This window comes from Rana temporaria, chromosome 9, assembly GCF_905171775.1.
Source record: "Rana temporaria chromosome 9, aRanTem1.1, whole genome shotgun sequence".
NCBI classification, from domain to species: Eukaryota; Metazoa; Chordata; class Amphibia; order Anura; family Ranidae; genus Rana; species Rana temporaria.
In genome coordinates, this window is record NC_053497.1 from 139,461,565 (window position 1) to 139,488,628 (window position 27,064).

The 27,064-nt window shown below is 45.7% G+C and overlaps 1 protein-coding gene across 2 annotated transcripts in view; it reads right to left on the reverse strand.

Annotated features, from left to right (window-relative positions):
* FIBCD1 (fibrinogen C domain containing 1) overlaps positions 1-27,064 on the reverse strand; it is a 387,702-nt gene that overhangs the window by 25,974 nt on the left and 334,664 nt on the right. For both annotated transcript variants that reach the window (XM_040324665.1, XM_040324666.1), the window contains exon 6: positions 9,580-9,676. In XM_040324665.1, coding sequence (XP_040180599.1) covers positions 9,580-9,676 — 97 coding nt within the window. The remainder of the gene's footprint in view (positions 1-9,579; positions 9,677-27,064) is intronic.

Consider the following 27,064-nt stretch of genomic DNA (forward strand, 5'->3'; position numbering starts at 1 on the left):
AAGCCAGCCCCGAACCATCTTACCAAACCTATAAAGTTTGTAGCAAAAAAAAAAAAAAATGCAGCTTCCTGTTGCCACCAGATTTGATCTTTTAGAACAAAGATCTACCAATGGGCAGTTAATCAACTCTAAATACATTTGGCTATATGTCTTGGTGGATAAGTGGCTAAGCTCTGTTTATTTAAAGGAGAAGTACAGCTTGTTTGTCTAAACTTCACTTCTGTGATCCCCAGGTGAAGTATGCTCTGTAATCCTGTGACCCGTTTTCAGCAGACAGTGGGCTGAAGTTCGCCGTCTGCTGATGTCACAGAGGCGGTCCAGGCTTGGAAAATATCGCAACCATATGGTCGGGTTCCACCCACATGCCTGAACTGGCACCTTGCTCAGCCTCTCAGCAGAGCACAGAGCCGCTACAGTCATAGCATTATTAGCAGATATAAAACGGCACATTTTACCAAATTGTAAATTCCTACTAAATATAAAAGCATAACCTGTATTGAGTTAATAACAAATATTTTAAAATGTAACCACTTCCCGGACGGTCAATAGTAAATTGTCGTCCGGGAAGTGGTTTCGTTATCATGACTGGACGTCTATTGACATCCTACAGGATAACAGCTGCCGCATGCCCGGGAGGGCGCGCATCGCGGCGTTCGGTGGTGGGATGTGCCAGTCTGACACACCGCTACACCGATCTCGGTTAAAGAGCCTCTGGCCGAGGCTTTTTACCACGTGATCAGCCGTGTCCAATCACGGCTGATCACAATGTAAACAGGAAGAGCCGCTGATCGGCTTTTCCTCACTCACGTCTGACAGACGCGAGTAGTGGAGAGTCGATCGGCTGCTCTCCTGACAGTCCCCCCTCGGATCACCGCACAGGACCACCAGCATGCCGCCCAGGACCACCAGGGATGGGCATCCACACTGAACCACCAGGTATGCCCCCTAGAACACCAGGGAATGCCAACCTGTGCCAAGGCACCTGCCAATCAATGCCCAGGCAGCTGCCAACCAGTGTCCACTCAAAATCCCTGCCAGTGCCCACCCAAAATCCCTGCCAGTGCCACCAGGGATACCCATCAGTGCCATGTATCGATGCCCAGCATTTCCGCCTATCAATGCCACCCATAAGTACCCACCATTGTAGCCTTTCAGTGCCCACCAGTACCACCCATGAGTGCCTATCAGTGCTGCATATCAGTGCCGCATATCAGTGCCAGTCAGTGAAGGAGAAAACGTACTTATTTACAAAATTTTATAACAGAATTTTTTTTTTTTTTTTTTTTTTAATTGTATAGCAAAAATTAAAAACCCCAGAGGCAATCGAATACCACCAAAAGAAAGCTCTATTTGTGGGAATTATATTTATAAAAAATCTGTTTGGGTACAGTGTAGCATGACCGCGCAATTGTCATTTAAACAGCGACCGCGCAGAGTTTAAAATTGGCTTGGGCAGGAAGGGGCGTAAGTGCATGGTATTAAAGTGGTCAATATTGCGCCTTTTTGCAAAACGTACACTAAAATGTTAATAACCAAATTTCTCAAAAAATCTGAAGGTTTTCTATTTTTCCCTTCAGCTTTCAGACTTTGGAAAAGACCCTCCCCCAAACCATCTATTTTCTGAAAGCATAGGACCAGTAGAATAAAATGATTAGCAGATACAAACACAGCAAATTTTACAAAATTCCTGCTAAATTCCTACTAAATAAAAAAGCTAAACCTGTTTTGAGTTAACAATTCTCTCTCTCTCTCTATATCTATATCTATATCTATATCTATATATCTATATCTATATCTATCTATCTATATATATATATATATATATATATATATCTATATATATATATATATATATATGCTATTAACAAATACTTGTACATTTTTTATTGCACCTGATAGGAGAAATGGTGAAATTCAGACGTACGCAAACAGTTCTCAAAATCTGGATGTTTTAACTTTTCACTCAGAGTTTGTAAAAGACCCCCCAAACCACATGGCCAGTAGAATAAAAAGAAGGTGCTACTGATTTTTTAAGCCCCACAATACTAATGCAAATGTTTATCAAAACGATATTTTCACAAAAAATAAACTAAAATCATTATTAGTGGATTTATACATGGCAAAATTTACAATATTCCTCCTAAATTAATACCAGGTATAAGAGCCAGTTCACACAGGGGCGACCTGGGATCCGACTTAGTTGCCCCAAGTCGTGTGGTTGAGAAAGTCAATGGAAGTGAATGGAGCCATCTTAATACACACTACTGAAGTCGCTCCGACTTCAGAAAAGGTTCCTGTACTACTTCAATCCGACTTCTAGCCAACTTGTAGGCAACTTGTACCCATTGATTTCAATGGAAATTGCCTCAGAAGTCTGATCACTGTCTTAACTGAAGCAACAATACAGGAAGATAACGTACATTTCTCAGGCAAACCCCTCCCTCCCCCCTCCCTCCCACAGAGCTGATTGTTGTTTGATTGGCCACTGGAAAGCCTCCTGTCTTGGAGGTGACTTGAAGTTGCCTTGTACTGTACTGGAGGCAACTTGAAGTTGCCTTGTAAGTTGCCTGATGATTCATACTCAAGTCGTGTCCAAGTTGCCTCCCAAAGTCGTGCTGGAAGTTGTGTTGCCCCTGTGTGAACTGGCTCTAAAAGTTAAAACTGTATTGAGTCAATAAATAACCATAATTTGTATAATATTTGTGAAATGTGAAAACTGACGGTGCATAAAACCTTAAATAAAGACTCTAAAAAGCTGGAGGTTAGCGTTTTTCCCTTACAGCTGTCATAATTTGTAAAAGACCCCTCAAGCCATAAATATTCTAAAAGCACATGACCTATAGAATAAAAAAAAACGTGCTGCTGATTTTTTTAGGCCCTGCAATAGTTGCACAATTAAAATCATTATTAGTGGATACATACATGGCAAAATTTACAAAATTCCAGCTAAATTACTACTTAATCGCTCACATGTGGCATACTAAAATGTATGCGCTTGGAGGCCATCTTTACATGCACAGGGGTGCACAGGTGTTCTGTGCATCCCCATGCAGGCAGTTCCATTTTGTCAATTGGGATGCAATTGCTGCACAATATGACATCTGTGTGGCTGTGGGTAAGCTTAGGGACATACACCTGGACTTACATGGATGTCAAATTGGGAGCAACGGTTGTGGTTGCTACAGCCCAAATGACATCAAGGGGCCCGCCTGCACAGGGATGCATGACACACCTGTGCATCCCTGTACAGGTAAACCTGGCCTTGCAGGGGTGTACACTGTGATCAGACCACCCATTGTTCTCTTTGGAGAGGTAGATGTAAATAGACATGCGCGTGATCCGTGTTATCCGTCTGCTTGTGATCCAACCTGGTATGTCAAAAACAGAAGAATGGTGATCCGTACCTCAGCCATCTAGCAGATCGGATCAGATGACAGTTTGCATTCAACCGCTCCATAGAGAACAGCAGGCTGTCATCCCCGTGCTCAGTGGGGATCAGTGGAAAGATCCCCTGCTGAGCAGGTGGATCTGCTTGACGGAGTCTGCTCCATGTGAAAGAGGCCTTACTATGTTTGTTTTTTTACCTATTTTTATCTTTTTACAATTTTTTTTAAGATATCAGAGGTCTAAACAGACCCCTGATGTCTCTTTTTTGAGACAGAGTTAGGGACTGAAGATAGTCCCTTTCTCTGCAGCACGTTACATGAATGTATAAAGAGTCTGTATTGAGACTTAATTATTCATAAACTGACACATAGTAAGCTCAGTTATCAGTGGACACGGGCAATCTGTAGTGATCACTGCCTGTGTCTATTGTAGTACAGGGAGGGGGCTGGTAAACACGTGTTTTGCAAGCCCCCCAGCCCCAACCTCACCTGCCGCCAAAAAGCCCCCCCCCCTCCTCTTGCACTCCAGCCTTTCAGAACCGAGTGTTGGGCAGCAGCTGCAGGCGGAAGAGGGGGAAGGAGGAAATGCCGCCCAGCAGCGATGGATCAGAGATGCGGGGGCAATTGTGGGGTACATAGTGTGATGCCCTCTAAGCCCCTGCAGCACCTGAAGCCAGGAGTGGTGGAGGACGGAAGCTGACTTTTCATGGGTAACTGCAGGGAATTGGGTTTTTCCGGGGGTGGGGGTGTTGGATCGGTGTGTGGGGGGATCGGTGCAGGTAGGAGATGGGGAAAAAAGAGCGGGGGAATCTTTTTACAGGAATAAGAGCAGCGGGAGCTGGAGAGGCTGAAGATAGGGCAGTGGCGGCATGGGGGGGGTGGTCCACATTTTTGCTGAATAACTCTGATCAGTGGAGTGTAATCCGCTGATCAAAACTGTAGGATTGTTCAGCAAAATCTATTGGAGAGGATTGAGGTCCGTACAGTGTATGGTCCTGGGCAGCTGGAAGCAGTGAAAGGGTAAAAATACCTTGCCAGTTATTTTGAACTGCGCACGAGTAGTTCCGGATTTAGCCAATTTAGTGAACTGCCAAGCTTGGCCTCAACACTTGCAGGGGGGGGGGGCAGGTGAATATATGCCACGCCCACTGCCCCACCCAAGGCCGAGCCCAGCAGTTCTCCAATCGGCTGGCTCCAGAAGTGTACATGCACAGTTAAGATTTGCCAAAAAGGGTATTTTCGGGCAGTTTTCGCCTGTCTACAAATATTTACGGTTAGGAGAAATTAATGGATGGTTGGCAACACTGGAACTAATGTAGCCGAAGTTTTGGGCTGCAAGGGTTGCATATTGTAAAGGTTAAAGGGAATAATAATAATTGAAAATTACTGCAGTGTCCAACTTTGCTACCCTGCGCTTTTGGAAAATAAAGTGACACTAAACAATTTTCTTTCTTCCCCAAAAAAATAATCCATGTGCATTTACTACATAATGACCCCATATATTTAATGAAATTGTTTCTTAATTGGGTTGATTTACTCCAACTGGAGAGTCTAATATTTAGTGCAGCTGTTCACGGTAGCCAATCAGCTAATAACTTCAACCTGCTTAAAGGATAGCTTTCGTGGGGAAAAAAAAATAGCAAATAAAGAAAAAATTATATAGCGCATATGATTGCGACGCTAATCATTTTGTAATTAATTATTAAAAATGACCTTTCCTTTTCAATCTTCAGCCAATGTAATTTTCTGAGAATACATTGCAAAATGGCTACCTGGAGTTTTCTGTACACAGAGTGTGTACTTCTCCCCAGAAACATCATTTCCTGCTTGTGTGATTGGCTCACCAATTTTCCCAGAAGTCTGCCTAACATACAAGTCAGATTTCAGGCATCCCTTGCAACAAAAATTTCATTTTTTCAGAGATACTTTCAATAGGAACCCATCTAAAGGTATGCAGGCCCAGCAGATTTCCCCATTAGTGCCCTGTAGCTGCACACCTGACAGTTGATTATGAAACCACTCCCATTAGATCTAATCAGAACAGAGGCACAGAGCAACGCACATGAATTTCTTCAGAATAACAAAAGGTAGGAATCTGCAACAAACTTTGTTATAATTCTTTAATTGTCAGCGCTTGGGTGACTGGTGGCTTCTGTAATATTTAGGGAGAAACTTTCTGTGTCCAACGACCCCTTCGGGGGGAGCGCTACACAAGTTTTGGAGCAGGGAAGGGTTGGAACCCTGGTTTTTACTGCTATCACTGGGCATATTTAACGTTACTGTTTGCCATGGGCGCCATTTTTCGATGGAAAAAAAAGAAAGTGGGAGCATAAACAAACTTTTAAGGTTGTCACCAGAACAAGAGTAAGGTGGATTTATTTTGGTGGGGGGAAGCCAAGATTAAGAACATAGGGACAGGACCTCAAACTAGCAGGAGGGTAGTTCAAAACGAATCTTGTAAAGTATTATTTTACAGAAAGAAAATTGATGCTTGGTAAGGGGAGAGTGGAAAGCCCGAGTGTATGGCAGCCAAGTAGTGAGTGTATGGGAGGGGGTGGAAGGCTGTGCAGTCTCATTGTGCTGTGTTTGGAGGACTGGTGGCAGGCCGTTTTTTGCTGGGACTTGTAGTGCCCCGTTTGTTGCCGGGACTTGTAGTGCACTGTGGGGGCTGAAATATGGCAGCCCCGTTTTGCTGGGACTTGTAGTTCACTGTGGGGGCTGAAATATGGCAGCCCCGTTTTGCTGGGACTTGTAGTGCACTGTGGGGGCTGAGATAGGACAGCCCCGTTTTGCTGGGACTTGTAGTGCACTGTGGGGGCTGAGATATGGCAGCCCCGTTTTGCTGGGACTTGTAGTGCACTGTGGGGGCTGAGATATGGCAGCCCCGTTTTTGCTGGGACTTGTAATGCACTGTGGGGGCTGAGATATGGCAGCCCTGTTTTTGCTGGGACTTTTAGTGCACTGTGGGGGCTGATATATGGCAGCCTCCTATGCTGGGACTTGTAGTGCCTTAGACTGGGGGGGGGACTGAGCAATCCTCATTCCGCCACTGAGGGCACTGCAAGTCCCAGCAGAGTGGGCTGCCATTCTTCCATCCCCTGTAGTCTAGGGCACTACAAGTCCCAGCATAGGAGGCTGCCATATCTCAGCCTCCCCAGAGTGCACTACAAGTCCCAGCAGAGCAGGCTGCTCTTACAGAACAGGAGAAAGAGCTGGGGGGGGTGTACTGGGAGGGGAGAGGAGGCAGCACAGGTTTGAGATGAGGGGGGATTTTTTTCTGAACATGAGGATTTGTGCTGGGAAGGGGTGATGGTGGAGGATTTGTGTTGGGGGCGGAGACGTGCCGAGAGATGTAATTTGTGATGGGAGGGGGAGATGGGGAAAGATTTGTGCTGGGAAAGGGGAGGTTAAGGCAAGGGTTTGTGCTGAGAAGGGGGATTTTCACTGGAAGGGGTTATATGAGGGTGAGGATTTGTGCTGAAAGGGAGTATTTTTGCTGTTAGGGGGAAATGGAGGGGGCGGGTGTCTGGAGGGGGGGTGGTTTACAGATGATAGGGTGGGTCTTAAATAGGAAGGGGTGTGGCTTTGACAGGAAGGGTGGGTCCTTTATAAATTAGGGGGTGCATGAATTTAGTTAGGCCTAGGGCAGCACAAAACCTAAAAACACCACTGCTTACAACGGTGTCCTCCTACCTGAGTCTGGGCTGAATGTCACGCTGCATGGTGAAGCAGTGGGCAGGATGTCTGAAGAAGACGCATCCAGGCTCCCAGACCCCGGCGCAGCACGCAAGGCTTCAGATAACTCTGCACTGGTCAGTCACCTCAGTGGCTCTGGGTGATGGATGCGGCCGCCGACTCCACGTGTGTGCACACGGGAGGCTGTATGTGAGCCGGGAGGAGGCTGCGGGGAGCCCACTCGAGAGGATGGGTTAAGGGGATGTTTGTGTGCAGGGGGGGGGGCGCCGCCCCCTGCAAAGTGCCACCCTATAGGCCTGGGCGGCCTAGGCCAAAATACAGTCTTGTGCTTGGAATCAACTTCCAGCAGAGGTAAAGAGTTTGTCAAGAGTAAGTGGATTCAAACATGCTGTTGGCATTTATGAGTGCTCCCACCTGGTTTTGCCCTTAACCACTTCCATACCAAACCTATTCTGGCACTCCTCTCCTACATGTAAAAATCATATTTTTTTTGCTAGAAAATTACTCGAAACCCCCAAACATTATATATGTTTTTTTAGCAGACACCTTAGGGAATAAAATGGCGGTCATTGCAACTTTTTTCTCGCACGGTATTTGCACAATAATTTTTCAATCCCTTTTTTTTTGGAAAAAAAATTATAAAAAAATACCAAAACAGTAAATTTAGCCCAATTTGTATAATATGAAAGATGATGTTAGGCAGAGTAAATAGATACCCAACATATCACGCTTTAAAATTGTGCACACTCATGGAATGGCGCCAAACTTCGGTACTTAAAAATCTCCATAGGCGACTTTTTTTTTTTTTTTCCAGGTTACCAGTTTAGAGTTACAGAGGAGGTTTAGTGCTAAAATTGTTGCTCATGCTCTAATGCACACGGCGATACCTCACATGTGTGGTTTGAACGGCTTTTACATATGTGGGTGGGACTTGCGTGTGTGTTCTCTTCTGAGCATGAGCTACCGGGGACAGGGGCGTTTTAATTAAAAATTAATTAATTAATAACATTTTTTTTATCACTTTTATTCCTGTTACAAGGAATGTAAACATCCCTTGTAATAGGAGAGGAATCTATTGTGACAGGTCCTCTTTATGGAGAGATGCGGGATCAGTAAGACTCCACATCTCTCCTCCAGGCTAGAAAGCATGAGATCGAGAAAAAAAATTCACTGATCTCATGCTTACCAGCTGCGATCACGGCTTTGTTTACATCCGCGGCCCCGGACGTGACGTCATAACGTTGCGCCCGAGCCTCTGACGGTCATAGAGATGAAATCTCTATGGTCGTCATCCAGCGGCCAATTCTTTCTCCGGGTCACCTATGGCATGAGAGAGCCCGGAGAAGCACCGGATGACAGCGGGAGGGAGGGGAACGCGCGCATTCTCCCACGCCCGGAAGTGACGTCAGTTACGCAGCACACCTGGAAACCAGCTCCCTTCTCCTTGGTTCCGAGGGCGTCTGGCCCCCCGCCGACGCCGCCGCCTGTGGCAAGGAAGTCTCTGCTATCCAGCGCGAGTGATGATCACCACCACCCGGATCCCCGCGGATGACAGCACTCATGTTCCCATGCTCGATTTTACACCTGCCTTGTGAGTAGGTTTTTTATATACTTTCATATGTTTCAATAAATTACTCAACTGCTACGCTTAGAAGGCGCCGCTATGTGTTCTTTTCGTTGTACTACAGATAACTTCATCTGTCAGCTGGCTGCCATCAAGCGAAGTAGCATTTATCACAGTGTTTATGGACATTTAACATGGACTATAGCATATCCATTTAAACACCTATTTGAACTTTGGTTAAATCTCCCTACATTACTCCCCTCCCCCACCTTTTCTCCAGGATCTTATTATCTCTTATAGGTTTTCATTGGGAGTGCGCTCAATTATTTGTTTTTTTAATACAAGTTCTATTAATTGCACCTGGACTGTGTCTGTATTATTAGCCTTGCACCATAGTTCACCCACACGTGGACGCATATGTGCGACATATGGACTTTAAAGCCCACCCTCTTTGCCACCACACGTATGCGTTATGTGGGTGGCAATAGGTTAAAAAAACGAATTTGCAGTGTTATTTATCCTGTGAGTCTTCGAGTCAATCCATTCTGTGTGAATGGTGGCAAAATGTAATGTGATTATGCTATTTTCTCTCCAGATTGAATGTAACCTATGCATACAGAATGCAGTGAATCAGGAAAAATACTGCATTATTTTCACTAAAGCTGATGATCATAAGCATTGATTTACCTATGATCATAAGCTCTATCTAGTGGCCATAATGCGCTATTTTCTTGATTCACTCTATTCTGTATGAATAAGTAACATTCAACCCAGAGAGAAGATGTTATCATTGGTTATTGCCACCCATTTGCACAAAACAAATGTACATATTGTATAGCTCTGCACATTTTTAATCAATACACTCTTTAAAATTATGCTGTGCATTTCAGGTAAAAGAAGACAGCATTAAAAATAAAAAAACAGATCACTTACCCAGCCAATGTTCTCCTGTCAGCTTTCCAAATCCATCTCTGTACTGTTCCCATCCACGGAAAAAATTCACAGAGCCGTCTTCCCTTCTCTGGAACACCTAAAACCAAAGTATAAGCAGGTTACATGATTTTAAGGGCCCATATATAAAAGATTACTTGGCTGTAGGGTTCATCGGATGTGTTGCTCCTGGGATTAGTCCTGCCCTGGTTTACATCAAGCTAGTGTTAGAGAAGCTTATTCATTTGAATGGGCTGCCTAAGGCTGGATTCACAAAGGTTTAACACATTTTCCATTTAAATAAATGGAACACATCAAAACACATGGGTTTAGATGCAGATTAAATTACATTGATGTGTATTGACATTAAATAAAAAATGCATTAATAATGTACAACATGGCATGTTGATATACAGTACATTTCAATAGAAAACATACTGCATGTCCTTTTTGTTGTATATTCTGGTGTGGTGACCGTTCATTCGTCGTCCATTTAAATGGACTGCCTAAAAACAAAACAATGCATGTTGACACAACACACTATAAATGCAAAGTGTATATGGGCCCTTAATGCATTTCTTCTCCCATAGTAACTTGTACATGATCTTTTTATTTTTATACGTTTTATAATCAACAGCTGGTGATCCTGCCAGTCCCCGTTCTCTTTCTTTCACTTTCTGACCATAACATGCACAGAATCAAAGCCATATTTCTACAGTGTGCCCATAGTTCCATGACCTGCCTGAACCACCCCTACTCAAAAGAGAAGTATGGTTTTGTCTTTCTCCCCCCCCCCCCCCCCATCATACTTACCTAGGTGGATGCAGCATCTGTCCCCCGGCATGTCTCCACTGAGAACCGAGCCATCGAACATTGCCAATGGCTCGGTTCTCTCGGCTCCCAGAGCAGAGAGCTGCTGCCTGTCCATCAGCATCTCTCCTGCTCTGCTCTTCCACACTCACTGGAGCGCTGAGCTGTGGAGGGTCAGAGACCCGTCTCAGGCTCCCATTGACTTGCTGAGAGGGCTATGAGTCCAGGCACCTGGCAGATCCACACTTCCAGAGTTGGGATCACAGGAGTGCAAAACGAATTGCCCTCCTGTGACCTATAGGCAAAGCCCAGCCAAACAAGCTCAGGATGGACTTTTCCTTTAAGTGCTGCACATCTTGGCAGTGGCTCCTTGTAGAAGCCTTAAAGGGTCACTAAAGGAATTTTTTTTTTTTTTTTAGCTAAATGGCTTCCTTTACCTTACTGCAATCCTGTTTTCTTTATCGTACATCACGGGACACAGAGCAGCATATTCATTACTATGTGGGTTATATGGAGTACCTTCAGGTGATGGACACTGGCAATCTCAAAAACAGGAAGTGCCCCTCCCTATATAACCCCCTCCCATAGGAGGAGTACCTCAGTTTTTACGCCAGTGTCTTAGGTGTTGGTCATGGTTTAGCTTGCCTCCACATCCTTGGGATTAAGGTGGGCTAACCGGTTCTGTCCAAAGGCCTCAGTGCTAAAGTGGTCAGTAACCGGACCCCAAACCATTGGGGTATAGCCCATAATGCTTTCTGTCACAGAGAGCTGGACTCTGGACCCAGAACTTAGAAACCTTTGGGGGCCTAATGTTTCTGTTGCCAGGGTGCTATATGGGCCCAGGACAGTGGATCCTTCATAGGAACCCAGGGCCTGAAGGTCTAGACGCCCCACGGAGATGGGGGAAGATTGGACCTCTTGCTGTGCAAAGTCCTGCGGCATGGAGCAGGTAAGTGAAGGGGAAACTTGCGGAACTTGGTTCGCAGCAGGTTTTTTCTGGGGGAAGGTCACAGTGGGACATGCCTATGGTTTATGCGCTGCATCTGGCAAGGTGAGTCACGTATCTTAGGATAGGATGACTCTGTATGTATATATTCCCCATAATCGTGACCTCCCTGGTAGTATTGCAACTGGTGCTAGAAAGCATTGAAAAAGGGCCTGTGTGTATAGTGACAATTCTCTCTAAGAGAAGCCCCTGGGAATCTACTGAGGTTTCTTATGTAAAAGGGAGTGAATGCTCCTACCTGCAAGCCTGCTCAGAGAGGTCCAGGCGGTTGCTGCAGGAAAAAATGCCGCTCTGTGGATCCTGGCCTGGACGGCAGGATCAGCCTCTGACCTCCTCGTGTGGTCCCCCCCCCCCTCCGCGGGCGCGCGCGCGTCCCCGTGATATGGGCGCAATTTCGCGCCGTTTTCTGACAGGGGAAGGGCGGGCCTGTAGGTAAAAGGAAGGGGCGGCCCTTCCAAAAAGTTCCCAGCTCAGTGAAGTGTTGGAACTGAGAGAGGAAGGACCAGAGCGGCAGAGTGGGGCGCCGAGGACACACAGTGGCCAAAGAAGAGTATTACAGTCTTCAAAAAGACTGTCTTTTACCCTAGAGATAGGGTTTCTTTTTCAGCAGTTTTTTTTGGCAAATACTACTAAAGGGGGACAGAATGGTTTTTCTTTCTTTGGTTTAAAAAAAACAAAAAAAAAAAAAAACCAAATTAATAAGGAAGGCATTTTTTCCCCCAGAAAGGTTTTTGGGCAACGACTATTTATTTTCCCAAAACACCGTTAAGTAGCGGGCGTACCTCGGTATTGTACCATGGCATCTGGTTCAGAGGGTACAAGAGGTGGGGATTCCCCCAGAGGGTCTGAGGTCTCGGACAAAGTCATACCGCTACTTTCCCCAGAGGGAGCCTTGGTGGGACCATCGAGATCTGGGGCTGGAGCTGGCACGGGTCAGTCCAACCCTAGGGTGGTCACGGACGAGGTACTGTCCACCTCTCTAAAGGAGATGGAAAAAAGAATGGAAAAAATGATAGCCAAGGCTATGCGGGGCAGAAAACGGAATAGATCTCCGTCGCCCGAGCGTGAACCCTCAGATGAGGAGGTCCCTTACGCAGGGGAATTGGAAGACCTCTTGGACAAGGACCAAGTAGGTTCAGGGATCGAGGATCCGGGTACGGAGGAGTCTGGCGCAGCCTCCCAAAGGGAGAGCTGGTGGGTTCAAGTTTTAACAGACTTGGTCCATAGGACGTTCAACTTGCCAGTACCAGATCTCCAAGTATCAACGGTCTCAGCTTTGGGCTCACTAAGAGCGCCTCAAACCAATGCGGTTTTTCCGATCCATCCTCTACTAGAGGAAGTTATGTTCCAAGATTGGGCCAAGCCAGATAGAATCTTTGTACCACCAAAAAGATTCTCTGCCTTATATCCTATGGAAGAGAAATTTTCCAAGAGATGGGCAGCCCCGGCTGTAGACGCGGCCATCTCATGTGTTAACAAATCTTTAACATGCCCTGTAGAAAACATACAGGTGTTCAAGGATCCGGTTGATAAACGCTTGGAAACGCTACTTAAAACCTCCTTCACTACTGCAAGGGCAGTAGTGCAGCCAGCTGTGGCTGCAATTGGGGTTGCACAAGCATTATCGGATCAAGCTAAGCAGATGCTTAAACTTATTCCTGCCCAGCAGGCAGAAGAATTTTCGGACGTCCCTAGGGCCATACGCTTTACGGTAGATGCGATTAAGGATTCTATCCAGCAAGCGTCAGGTTTATCGTTATCCCTTATCCATATGAGAAGACTCTTATGGTTAAAGAGCTGGGAGGCAGAGCCCCCATGCAAGAAGCTCCTGGTAGGGTTCCCCTTCCATGGAGGACGACTCTTCGGAGAAGACCTGGACAAATACATCCAGACCATTTCAAGCGGAAAAAGTACTCTTTTGCCCACCAAGAAGAAGTTTCGGGGGCCTGCGTTTAAACGACAGTACTCCCCTGGGCAGGGGCCTTCCAATACCAAACAGTATCGACGGCCTCCTGCAAGATCAAATTTTAACAAGTCGCAGGGACAGGCCGTCGCAGGCAAGAAGCAGTGGTTTCGCAAGCCAGCAAAGCCAGCCCTCAAGCCGGCCTTATGAAGGGGCGCCCCCACCCTCGAAGGTGGGGGGAAGACTGCGTCTCTTTGCAGAGGTTTGGGAGGCCAGCATTCCCGACAGATGGGTACGGTCCTCCGTGGCTACAGGCTACAAACTAGACTTCCTAAAGTTTCCTCCTCCTCATTTTCAGGAGTCAAGAGTACCAAACGATCCGAAGAAGGGAGCCGCATTAATAGCGGCATTGAATCATCTACTCTCTCAGGAGGTAATAGTAGAGGTACCAGTCCAAGAACAGGGGCTAGGTTTCTACTCCAACCTATTCATCATCCCAAAGCCCAACGGCGATGTCAGGCCAATTTTGGACTTAAAAATGGTGAATGCATACCTAAAGGTCCGCTCATTTCGGATGGAATCCGTGCGGTCAGCAGTTGCCGCACTTCAGAAGGACGATTTTATGGCATCCATAGACATAAAGGATGCTTACCTTCATGTTCCAATTTACCAGCCACATCAAAGATTTATACGCTTCTCGGTGGCTCTACGTCATTTCCAATTCATGGCGCTTCCCTTCGGGTTGGCTACGGCCCCCCGGGTGTTTACGAAGGTCCTAGCTCCAATCCTAGCCAATCTAAGGATCCAAGGGGTCACGATCCTAGCATACCTGGACGACCTCCTAGTCATAGATCACTCGTCTCCTGGCTTGGAACGAGCAGTGGCCCTCACAGTTCAGTACCTCGAGAGGTTCGGCTGGGTCCTAAATCGAGAAAAATCAGCATTCCAGCCCACAAGGCAGTTGGAATATCTCGGCATGAGATTAGACACAGAACAACAGAGGGTGTTTCTGCCTCTGATAAAAGTCAAAGCCATCAAGGAATTAATCCTACTGGTTCTAAGCAAGAAGGAACCAACTGTTCGCCTATGTATGCGGTTACTAGGCAAGATGGTGGCCACATTAGAGGCGGTCCCGTACGCCCAGAGCCACACTCGCATCCTGCAGGCAGCCATCCTGTCAGCATGGAGCAGGAGGCCACAGGCCTTAGATATCCCTTTGCCGCTCTCATCAAGAGTCCGACAAAGTCTGTGTTGGTGGTTAGACCCTCAGAATCTACTGAAGGGGAAGTCTTTCAGCCCAGTGGCTTGGAAGATAGTAACCACAGACGCCAGCCTGACAGGCTGGGGAGCAATTTTGGATGGTTGCACTCGCCAAGGCACTTGGGCAAAGCCAGAGAAGCAGTTGCCCATCAACATCTTGGAGCTCAGAGCTGCTCGACTAGCCCTCAGGGCTTGGACGTCCAAGTTGCAGGGGTTCCCGGTGAGAATTCAATCGGACAATGCCACGGCAGTGGCATACATAAATCACCAAGGGGGAACCAAGAGTCAAGCCGCTCAGAGAGAGGTGAGCTTGATTCTCCTATGGGCAGAAGCTCATGTGCCCTGCATATCGGCAATATTCATTCCAGGAGTGGACAACCTTCAGGCGGACTTTTTAAGTCGCCAGACTCTGTTGCCGGGGGAATGGTCTCTACATCCACAGGTCTTTCAGACACTCTGCCAGAGATGGGGAGTGCCGGACGTGGACGTCATGGCATCAAGACTCAACAAGAAGCTAGACGGGTTCATATCCCGCTCAAGGGATCCGATGGCCTGCGGAACCGATGCGCTGGTTTGCCCTTGGCATCAGTTCAAACTTCTTTATGCTTTTCCCCCGCTCCAGTTACTACCCCGCCTGCTGCGCAGGATCAGGGTGGAGCACATACCAGTCATCCTGGTAGCTCCAGCATGGCCCAGAAGGGCATGGTATTCACTAATCCTAAAGATGGTAGTGGGAGACCCTTGGACTCTTCCTCTACGGCCAGACCTGCTATCGCAAGGTCCGATCCTCCACCCTGCCTTACGGCATCTAAAATTGACGGCCTGGAAGCTGAATCCCTGATTCTCAGGGGTAGAGGTCTGTCTCAGAAGGTAATCTCTACCCTAATCAGAGCCAGGAAACCGGTCTCTAGGGTGATTTATTACAGGGTCTGGAAGGCCTATGTAGGCTGGTGTGAGTCCAAGCTATGGCTTTTCTCGTAAGTTTACCATCGATAGAGTATTGAGTTTTCTCCAGCTAGGAGTGGATAAAGGACTGGCATTAAGCACTATCAAGGGACAGATTTCAGCTTTGTCAGTGTGGTTTCAGCGGCCGCTGGCCACCCACTCGCTAGTTAAGACCTTCATGCAGGGGGTCTTACGTATTAATCCTCCAGTTAAATCCCCGCTTTGTCCGTGGGATTTAAATCTTGTTCTGTCAAGTTTACAGAAACAACCTTTTGAGCCGTTGGCTGAAATTCCTTTGGTTTTACTGACAAGGAAGTTAGTATTTTTGGTCGCCATAGTTTCCGCTAGAAGAGTATCGGAACTGGCAGCCTTATCCTGTAAGGAACCATATCTTATTTTGCATAAGGACAGGGTCGTTCTCCGCCCTCATCCTTCCTTCCTACCAAAGGTTATATCCAGTTTTCATCTAAACCAGGATTTGGTATTACCATCCTTCTTTCCTAAACCTACTTTCAAAAAGGAAGGGTTGCTGCATACCTTGGATATTGTCAGGGCCATGAAGGCCTATCTTAAAGCTACAGAGAAGATCCGGAAAACAGATGTGTTGTTCATTTTACCGGATGGGCCCAAGAAGGGGCAGGCAGCTGCAAAATCCACCATCTCGAGGTGGATTAAACAGTTAATCACTCAGGCCTACGGCTTGAAAGGGGTTGCCTCCTCCGTTATCATTAAAGGCTCATTCTACTAGGGCCATGGGCGCCTCCTGGGCAGCACACCACCAGATTTCTATGGCTCAAGTTTGCAAGGCGGCAACCTGGTCTTCTGTCCACACGTTTACAAAATTCTACCAGTTGGACGTAAGAAGGAATACTGATACAGCCTTTGGGCAGGCAGTGCTGCAGGCTGCAGTTTGAGACCCTCGGATTCCGGGGGCTCCCTTTTGAGTTAAATTTAAAATTTAAAATGATTTTTTCTCAACTAAGTTGGATTTATTATGATTTGAGTATATCTCTAAATTAAATCCTTTTGTCTTTGGAAGATGTTCTCCCTCCCCTCATTGTAAGCATTGCTTTGGGACATCCCACATAGTAATGAATATGCTGCTCTGTGTCCCGTGATGTACGATAAAGAAAAATAGATTTTTAATACAGCTTACCTGTAAAATCTTTTTCTTGGAGTACATCACGGGACACAGAGCTCCCACCCCTCTTTTGGGGACCATTTTGGGAGGCATACTGCTTGCTACAAAACTGAGGTACTCCTCCTATGGGAGGGGGTTATATAGGGAGGGGCACTTCCTGTTTTTGAGATTGCCAGTGTCCATCACCTGAAGGTACTCCATATAACCCACATAGTAATGAATATGCTGCTCTGTGTCCCGTGATGTACTCCAAGAAAAAGATTTTACAGGTAAGCTGTATTAAAAATCTCTTTTTCATGGCCTTAATTCGTTTTTGCTATGATGTTGCTGTAATCCTTCTCTGTTGTGAACAGTCTGTTTCCTGATGAAAAAAGTCATGGGAGCTTTCTCTCTGTGGCACTCACCGCTGTCAGTCTGCAATTGTGACTGGGAAGACTACCCTGCAGTAGAGCGATCTGAAAGCAAGGCTCGTGGAGCGCAGCGTGGAAGGATGACGTTGATGGTGATACGGAGGATGGTCTATGTCATGGGTGTCCAAACTTTTTTCAAAGAGGGCCATATTTGATGAAGTGAACATGCGCGAGGGCTGACCATTTTGCCCGACATTCGAGCACTAATACACTGCCCAACAAGAATTCTCTTGCCTCCATGGCTGTGTGTGGTGAAGAGATGAGCTCAGGCGTATTATTTGGATATACCGTATTTATTGGCGTATAACACGCACCTTCATTTTAAGAGGGAAGTTTCAGGGAAAAAAACTTAACATTTTAAATAAAGAACTGTGAAGCGAAATATGGGTCATTGCCCATCTGCAGACCCCCAATTGCCAGAAATGCAGCACCCACAATTGCCAAGAATACAGCACCCACCATTGCTGGGAATGCAGCACCCACCATTGCCGGGAATGCAGCACCCACCATTGCCGGGAATGCAGCACCCACCATTGCAAGGAATGCAGCACCCATCATTGCAAGGAATGCAGCACCTATTATTGCCAGGAATGCACTCACCATTGCCAGGAATGATCAGTGTCCATCTGCAGCCAGCCATGCCTTATTTGTTTTAAATTTTGCAGCCGAGAAAGAAGCTGGATGTCCTGTGTGTTCGGCTGTACTCGGCTCCTCTCGCAGTCTCGCCCCTTGGCCCGGCTTCTATGATGGACACAACACACGTCCAATGGCGGGACTGGGCAGGATTACGAGCGGAGCCGAGCCTAGCCGAGTACACAGTACACTCGGGTCGGGCTATTACGGCGGCGCTCGTTCACCTGACAGGCAGCGGGGATCGGCCGATAAATATGGTATATATATCTTCTGTGGCCCCGGCGCTGGGAGATAGTCGGGGGCCACAAAAGATATATATGTGTATATAACCAGGCGGGCCGTTCAAAACCGGGTCACGGGCAGCGATTGGCCTGCGGGCCGGACTTTGGACATGCCTGGTCTATGTGGACAGCTTTACCTCCAATGCCTGCATTCTTAGATGTGCCTGTTTTAATCATCAACCATGTGAGTTTCTAAATGTTGTACCTTCATTAAATGTAACCATATTGTTACACTTGGAGGCGCCTCTCTTCATTTTATACTCAGTTGTGACATGACGCTACTTGTATATCAAGACATCGCTTGTATATCAATTTAAATTGTGTGTCTTGCAAAACGCTCTTAACCGCTTAAGGACCCCCGCACAACGCTATACGTCGGCAGAGCGGCATGGCTGGGCATAAGCACGTGCAGGTACGTTGACTTTAAGAGCCCAGCCGTGGGTCGCTCACGTGCCACCGGCGCATGCTCGCGACCAGTTCCTGAGCTCCGTGACCGCGCCCGCGAGACCCGTGATCAGGTCACAGAGCTGAAGAACGGGGAGAGGTAAGTGTAAACAAACCTTTCCCTGTTCTTCCTAGTGGCAGTGGCAGTGATAGTCTGTTCATTGTCATAGGGAACGACGATCAGTGACGTGTCATGCCAGGCCACGCCCTACTACAGTAAGAATCACACACTAGGGCACACAAGCATCTCCCCGATCTGCCTAGTGACAATGACAGTGATCACCGCTTCCTGTAATCGGAAGCGGTGATGACTGTCTTGTCACACACAGCCCATCCCCCCTACAGTAAGAAACACTCACTAGGGCACACTTAACCCCTACAGCACCACCTAGTGGTTAACCCATTCACTGCCAGTGTAATTTTCACAGTAATCATTGCATTTTTATAGCACTGATTGCTGTAAAAATTACAATGGTCCCAAAAATGTGTCAAAAGTGTCTGATGTGTCCACCATAATGTCGCAGTCACAATAAAAATCGCTGATCGCCACCATTACTAGTAAAAAAATATTAATATAAATGCCATAAAACTATCCCCTATTTTGTAGATGCTATAACTTTTGCTCAAACCGATCAATAAACACTTATTGTGTTTTATTTACCAAAAATAGGTAGAAGAATACGTATCGGCCTTTGGGGATATTTATTATAGCAAAAAATAAAAAATATTGCTATAACTGTTTTTCAAGATTGTCGCTTTATTTTTGTTTATAGCGCAAAAAAAATTAAACCGCAGAGGTGATCAAATACCACCAAAAGAAAGCTCTATTTGTGGGAAAAAAAGGACGCCAATTTTGTTTGGGAACCACGTCGCACGACCGCGCAATTGTCAGTTAAAGCGACGCGGTGCCGAATCGCAAAAAGTGGCCTGGTTCTTTAGCTACAAAATGGTCTTGGGCTTAAGTGGTTAAACCAAGTTACTCTCAAACCAAGGTTTTACTGTATTATACTCAGCAAACTTGTGACTGTGCAGTTTCTGTCCCGGTCCCACAGGTGAAAGGCTTCAATAGCCTAGCTGCTGCGCCATGGACGGAGGCTCTGAGGGGGTTTTGACCCACCTAACCCCCCCAACCCCCCCTTATCCACGCCCCTGCTCTGCACTGCTGCTGTGGTTGAGCGCCAGTTGCACCTGTCTATAACTTTAACACCATAGGTGCATGTTACTATTGATCAAAAACATCATGCCCGTGCGGATTAATGGGCAGAGGACCTGTGCTGAACATTGAATAAAAATCAAATATACGGTAAAGCCATGCTTTCTATGTGTAGCGCCCCCTTACTTTTTAGTATGGGCACTACGCTAAAGTTAGTGGGGAATGGGAGAGTTATTTTGCTCCCATTCACAATTTGCTAAATTTTGGGCTGCTGTCATTCCTGAACTGTCCTGTAGGTCAGTCTGCACTCCACGGGTGTCGTCACAACCCCTGGGCAACAGGTGGCGCTAGAGGGGTTCTGGCAGAGCCGCTTTTCCCCAGCAGCCAATTAGAGGAGTTTTCCCTCACGGAGCATGCTGGGGGAGAGTATATCTGTGGCAGACACCATTTTTCTAAGTCCTTTGCGGTTTCCAGGTGCGGCGCCCACCTTCAGGGTGTGCGCATCCAACGGACCCCAGTGATGGCTTACCAGGCCGGGGTCACATTCTACGCGGAGTTCCATGTTCCTGAGAGGGGCCCCAGTGACTTACTGGGTTCCCAATTTTGTTGAGGAGATCCCAGGCAGGATGCCGTTCGATAGGGGGGTCGGCTTGAGGAGAACCCGAGGGCAGGTTGTCTGACAGGGCTTGAACGAACCATCGGGGATCTGGTGACCGGAATGTTGACAGGTACACTATTGCGGTCATCCGGTGACCTATGCCTAATCTACTGGGAGGATTCGCTCAATCTCAATTTGTTCATTTAGCTCATTCAAGTAATTGGCCTGTGGCAGAGGTCTGTTCCTCCCAGAAACCTAAAGTGACACTTTGGCTGCCAGGCTTGTGGCATGAGTCTGTCCGGGGGCACTTCACCCACTCTGGCTAGAGTGGCGACGGATTGCAATTTATACTACTGAGAGCAAGATTGCTTGGTTCATATCCAGGCCTGATACTGCAAAGTTCTCTCTTGCTTCATCAACCTTTTCTCCTCATTTGATGTTGATGTTGGCCATGTTGGGCCTGGAAATAAAGCATTTGAAAACCTTTATTCATGTACTGGACATTCGCTCACTACTCTACTCATCAAATACACCACTGAGGTAACTTAATATGCCGATCCCAACAACAACCAGCGGCTCCTTCGGGGGTAGCGCTACATATGGATGGACTTGTGTTGACACATTGCAATGCTTTTTAGATACCACAGCGTGCTCTATATTTAGTGACTTCACATAAGCTTTAAAATTGTAGGTTTGCAGGTAATAATATAAAAGCAGGATCAACGTCTATCTCGCCACTTTGCTGTATACTCCCTGATACAAAATTACAGGTGCACTTTTAAAAGCATTGCAATAAAAGCTTTTCATTGGAAACCAAAGAAACACAAGCATATTGGTAACCATTTTCACAGTTTATATTAGTAACCATTTTATGTTTCGTTATTAACCAAAATATAAGTGCCCTTCTTCAGAAAGCATTCCAATCTAAGGCTCGGTTTCCACTAGTGCGACTTGTCATGAGACTGGGACTGCAAAGTCACATGAAAGTCATACCCTATGATTTCCAATGAGTACCGTTTATATCTGTGGGACCACAAATCTTAGCGACTTCAGAGTAGTCCCAGCACTACTTTGGTCCCACTTCGATGCAACTTGAGGTCCATAGATCTCAAGAATACTCAGGCATTGCTTCAAGTCGCATCACAATTGTGCGACTTTCAGGTCACCATAGTGGAAACCTAGCCTAATAGAAAAAACAGTCATTTTTTTAAAACCAATATCTTTCAGGTCAGTATTTTAGCAACATTTTAGTCAACTTATTTGCAAATGTTAACCAGCTGCTCTTTTGTAGGTACTGATCATTGAATGCATGACAGCAGAAACTGACTGCTCATCGTGATGGGTAAGCCTTCACTACAATCATATCATTAAAATCAATGTTGTAGTATGAAAAGCTGCAGCATTCCTTAATGCATTCTAGCGCTTTAAAAATATATAACAATGTCTGCTTTCAGGGAATGCTTGTAATTTACCATCAAGCTTTGTGTAGACTACTAGGAAAAGAAGTGAAGCAACAACATGAGGTAGGGTTGGGATTCTGGAAAGTCCCATATACAAAGTATAAGAGACTGAAATTATAATTGCAAAAATGTATTGGTACTGAAATCTCCAAAGCAGCAGGCGCCTACATAAAGGTTTTGCAATATATATATATATATATATATATATATATATATATATATATATATATATATAATAAAAAATAAACCGTTCAAACCCACCTTTCTTTCCAGCTGGTAGCCAATGTAAACTTATCCCAAGCTCTAAGGCTCATTCACACCAGGAGGTGCGTCTGAGCAGGTGCGATTTTTTGCATGTCAGTGGGCAGCCCCTTATTTCAACGGGCTTGCCCCATGCATGTAAAATGCATAAGAAAATTGCAGGCAAGTTTTTTAAAATTGAGCCACACCAAAGGCATGACACTGCGGCATCATGCATTTTATAAGGTGTGAATGCACGCCAGATGTGTGGGGGTGCCATTAAGAATTAATGGCATGTGTGCATGTCTGCAAAAGGCAGCCTGTTTTTGTGCAGTGCAGGAAAGTTTGCTATTTTGCATGTGTTCCCACACTGCACCTGGTGTGAACAAGACCTTAGTCCAGTCACACAGCTGTTTATCTCAATGCATACAAGTGTAGCAATATGGACTACAAACCTAAAGCGCTGTACATTCTAGCATTTCGAGGTATTGCCTGTCCACTTTGTGATAAATGTGTCCAGTGACATCATATCTGTGTGCCAATCCGGTCCGGTCGCCTGCCTGTCGGTATGTGTGGCAATACACGAGTTCCTGTTCGGAGGACATTGGGGTGGTCTGGTCATTGGTGAGAGGGCAAATTGCTCAACTGTTATCCATTCTTTGCCACCGTTACATTGAGACACTTTGCACAGACATCTTTACTCCAAGAACACTTTACTGCATTATTTGAACACTGTGCTCAGACACCTTTAGCTTTCTTCACTACAAGGAATCTACTGTTCCCACCACACCAAAACGTATTACAGTTAACGAGCTCCGACTAGCCGGCGAAGAACATCAGATCTGCAACATAGACTTTATTGCCATTACTTATACTTTTACTATATTACTGTTCTCTAGACCTGCTCTCCCTTCCTAGGATAGCGTGTAGGCTGGCCAGGTTCCATCGCCTATAGCAGTGATGGCGAACCTTGGCACCCCAGATGTGTTAGAACTACATTTGCCATGATGCTCTACTACACTGCAGAGTACATGAGCATCATGGGAAATGTAGTTCCAAAACATCTGGGGTGCCAAGGTTAGCCATCACTGGTCTATAGTGTGGCAGTATATGCAGTTAACTAAAACATCCACTAGGGGGTAATATTACATCTAAAGAAAGTGTACATATATGTATATAGTATTGTCATTAACATATTTTCTTGTGCCTTTTGGAGGAATTATTTTTCTGAGTTGGCGCTGTTGCCTAGAACTCAGCAGATTTATTGCCTCCTTATGTGACAACTTCCCATTTTACTGGTTCAAGTAAAATATTTATATAACCTAAGTACATATTGCGTAGTTTGATTATTGCCACACAGTGATACAAGGATGTCTGAACCCAGAGTGCCAGGTGGGTTGGAATGTTCACATGGTCATGGTCGTGCAGATAATGTTTAGCAGTCCTCTAGGGAGCCTTGCTACACAAGTTTCAGGGAAGTTATCATTGCTTGAGTGTTAGAGAAATTAAACTACAACATAGCTGGTGTAGCTTTTTTATACTTTGTATACAATTTTAATAACGGAAGCTTTCATTTACAATTAGGAGTTGCCAAAAATTACAAAATGCTGTCATCTACCTACAACCTACCTACCTAGGCTACCACTGTACTGTTCACCCCTGGCCTTAAAGGATCACTAAAGGAATTTTTTTTTTTAGCTAAATAGCTTCCTTTACCTTACTGCAGCCCTGGTTTCATGTCCTCGTTGTTCGTTTTTGCTTTGAAGTAGCTGTAATTCTGCTCTGATCTCCACACTTCCTGCTTGTCTGGCTCCTTATGAAAAAACTCATGGGAGCTTCTCACTGTGGTCCAAGCTGTGTGTCTAAAACTCCTCAGAACCAATCCGATTCATTTTAAAAACAAAACACTGCCCTGGATTTGTTTGTTTTTGTTCTGTGGGTCTCTTTACTTCACATAAACATGAAACCAGTTTAAAACCGAAAGTGAAACTAGAGGCACATTATATGATAGAATTTAATCTATTTTTAATCATTTTTAAAAGGAATCAGTTAACTTTTATGTCTCTATACCCTGTAAACAGTCATTTCAGCAAAAAAATTTTTTTTCCTTTAGTGACCCTTTAAATGCTACTGTCCCAAGTGGCAAAAGTTTGAGTTGCCATTTTGATTTTAATCAATAAGGGTCAAACTTTTTTTGATGCAGGAAATCCATGCAGCTTCTTTTTCTTTTGTTGCTGGATGCTTTCAGTTGCATAAAGATCAACAGTGTGTTATTTTTTTTTTTAATAATAATTTTATTATTATTATATGCAGTTTTATTGCTGCAGACTTTCATCATGCCATTACCCTGGAGGATAAGGCTTGAAGCCTAGTCCATGTTTCCTGTTACTTTAAATTGCTTGTTCGGGCCATAATATTTAACCACCTGCCTACAGGACACTTTTACCCCTTCCTGCCCAGGCCAGTTTTCAGCTTTCATCACTGTCGCACTTTAAACAACAATTCTGCGGTCATGCAAACGTTGTATCCAAATAAATTGTGATATTTAATCACTACTAGGTTTTTTATTATTTGCAAAAAAAAATTTAAAAAACAGAAAATTTTGAAATAAAAAACGTTTTTCTTAGTTTCTGTCAGAAAATTTTGTAAATAAGTAACTGTTGTCCTTCACTGATGTGCGCTGATGAAGCACTGATAGGCTGCACTGATGGGCACTTATAGGCATCACTGATGGGTGACACTGAAAGGCAGCACTGACTTGCATCAGTGATGGGCACAGACTGGCATCACTGCTAAGTATCTGTACCGGTCTCCCCTGTGAGGAGATGCCACTGATCGGCTCTCCTCTCCTCACACTCTGTCAGTGTGAGGTGAGGAGAGCTGATGAACAGCATTTCTGAGTTTACATGGGATCAGCTGTGGTTGGACACAGCTGATCACATGGGTAAAGAGCCGTGTCATCTCTTTTGTCATCTCTTGGGGTGTTGGTGCTGACGAACAAAACAAAGTCGAGAGTCAAGTCTTCTCTCTCCTGCCGCGAGTTGCTAAAGTAAAGCTGGGCGATTTAAAAAAAAAAAAAAAACTTGATTCACGATTCTAATAGAGTTTATTTTTATTCTGATGGACACCGCGCCGGTCCTAAGGAGCTGCTGGCAGAAGTTTTTAGGCAAGGCTGTGGTTTCGGCCTAGTCCGAGTGCGGCGCCCTTTTCCTGGGATCAAGGTGAGCTGCGGGCAGGATTTTTTAGGCGAGGCCGCGGCTTCGGCCTAGTCCGCAGAGCGCCGGTCCTATGGGAAAAAAAAATCGACTTGGTCAAAACCTGAATCGATTTGACCTCGCAACCCGATTCACGATTCGAATCTCTTTTTTTCCCCAGCCCTATGCTAAAGTCAGACGAAAAAAATAAAAAATAAAAAAAAAAAACGGGGGCATGGGGTGCGGGCCCCTGCCGCGAGTTGCTAAAGGTGGGGGGGGGGGGGGGTCAGACGAAAAAAATAAAGATAAAAAATAATAAAAAAAAGGGCGGATGCCTGTCGCGAGTTTCTAAATGAAAAATAAAACCAGGGCCCTTACAGGTGTTATGCCTGTACCCCCCTGATGGCGGCCCTGCACCTGCTTGGCTGTTCAGTATGGAAGAAGGGTGAGCATTGCAAGGCTGCTGCATCAGAATGCCACATATATAGACAGGTAAAACAGTTCAGAAATAAGCATTTCAAATGTGTACATAGCTATACGCCTGGAGTTCAAGTTGAAATATCAATATCTAGTGTACAAAAAAAATCAAGTCTATATATCAAGCCTATACACAGGGGGGCCTAGAAGCATGTGAGATAGATAGCTCACACGGATTGTAACACTGCCCCCGTAGAAATGTAATAAGATCTCAGAGGGAGTGATGGGCGATTTGCAGAGAATATTACATGGCATGAAGCGTGAGATACATTGCTGGACAAGCCTTGTACACGGACAGGAAGGTTCTAAATCTGATCTTCGTGCTAGACTAATCAGAATTTTCCATGGTTCTCCCCCCCAGCTCTGTCACACCACTAGAACTATCTATAAAAGGTGTAAAGGGAATTATGTATCAAAGATCTCCAGAAGCAAAGCCAGCCCTGCATTTATCAAACAAAATAATCTCGCTGCGTGTCAGCTGCAGTCGTTTCCTTGATTTATCAAACGCTGCTTTCTCTTCCATTTAGTACCTGGGGACAGTTGATAGAGAGTCCCAGGCGGGCAGCGGGTATAGGGTTAAGAGGTTTATAGAGTTTAAACGTGTTTTACATTGATGTTCATGTCCCAGAAGATTGTGGCAGCTAAGAGGAGGAGGGGGGATAGCGTGGGGAATATTCAATCATACAGGTGTCCCAGGCTGAAAGAGGAAAGCCCTGATTAATCTAAGCTGACCTTGTACGGCTGATGTAGGGCGCATCTGTGGTGTTGTGTATAAGAGAGACACGGGGAAGAGGCCAAACTGGGGCAGGCAAGGAGATCCAGAAAACTGTTATCAAAACCAAATATATTTGTAAATATTAATCATTATCTAATATATATTAAGGCAAAAAAACACCCCAGTGCATTTACAACCCCCCCATCCCCAATACTTCTGCTGTATTAGTCACCACCACCAGGTCCAACTTGATCTGTGCCATTTCCTGAACCTCCTGGTTGTAGGGGAGAGTTTAAGGTAGGAGATGATTGGTTCCTGCAGATTAAGGTGACCAGATGTTTTAAATGAAATCCAGGGACATTTTTTTTTTTACTAATGAGGTGCCGCCCGCCTCACAGCCTGTCAAGTCTTAGGCCCCTTTCACACTGGGGCGGGAGCCGCGGTGGCGGTATAGCGCCGACAAGAATAGTGTCGCTATACCATCGTAATTGCCGCGGGATTCGGCCGCTAGCGGTGCGGTATTAACCCCCGCTAGCAGCTGATAAAGGGTTAATACCGCCCGCAATGCTCCTCTGTAGAGGCGAATTGCGGGCAGTATTGCCGCGGTTTCCCATTGTTTTAAATGGGAAGGAGCGGTGAAGGAGTGGTATACATACCGCTCCTCTCACCGCTCTAAAGATGCTGCTTGCAGGAGATTTTTTACTCTCCTGCCAGCGCATTGCCTCAGTCCGGCTTTCACATTGAGGTTGCTGGGCAGGAGTTTTTCAGGCGGTATACCAGCGCTATTTTTAGCGCTGTACCGCCTGAAAAACTTCTCA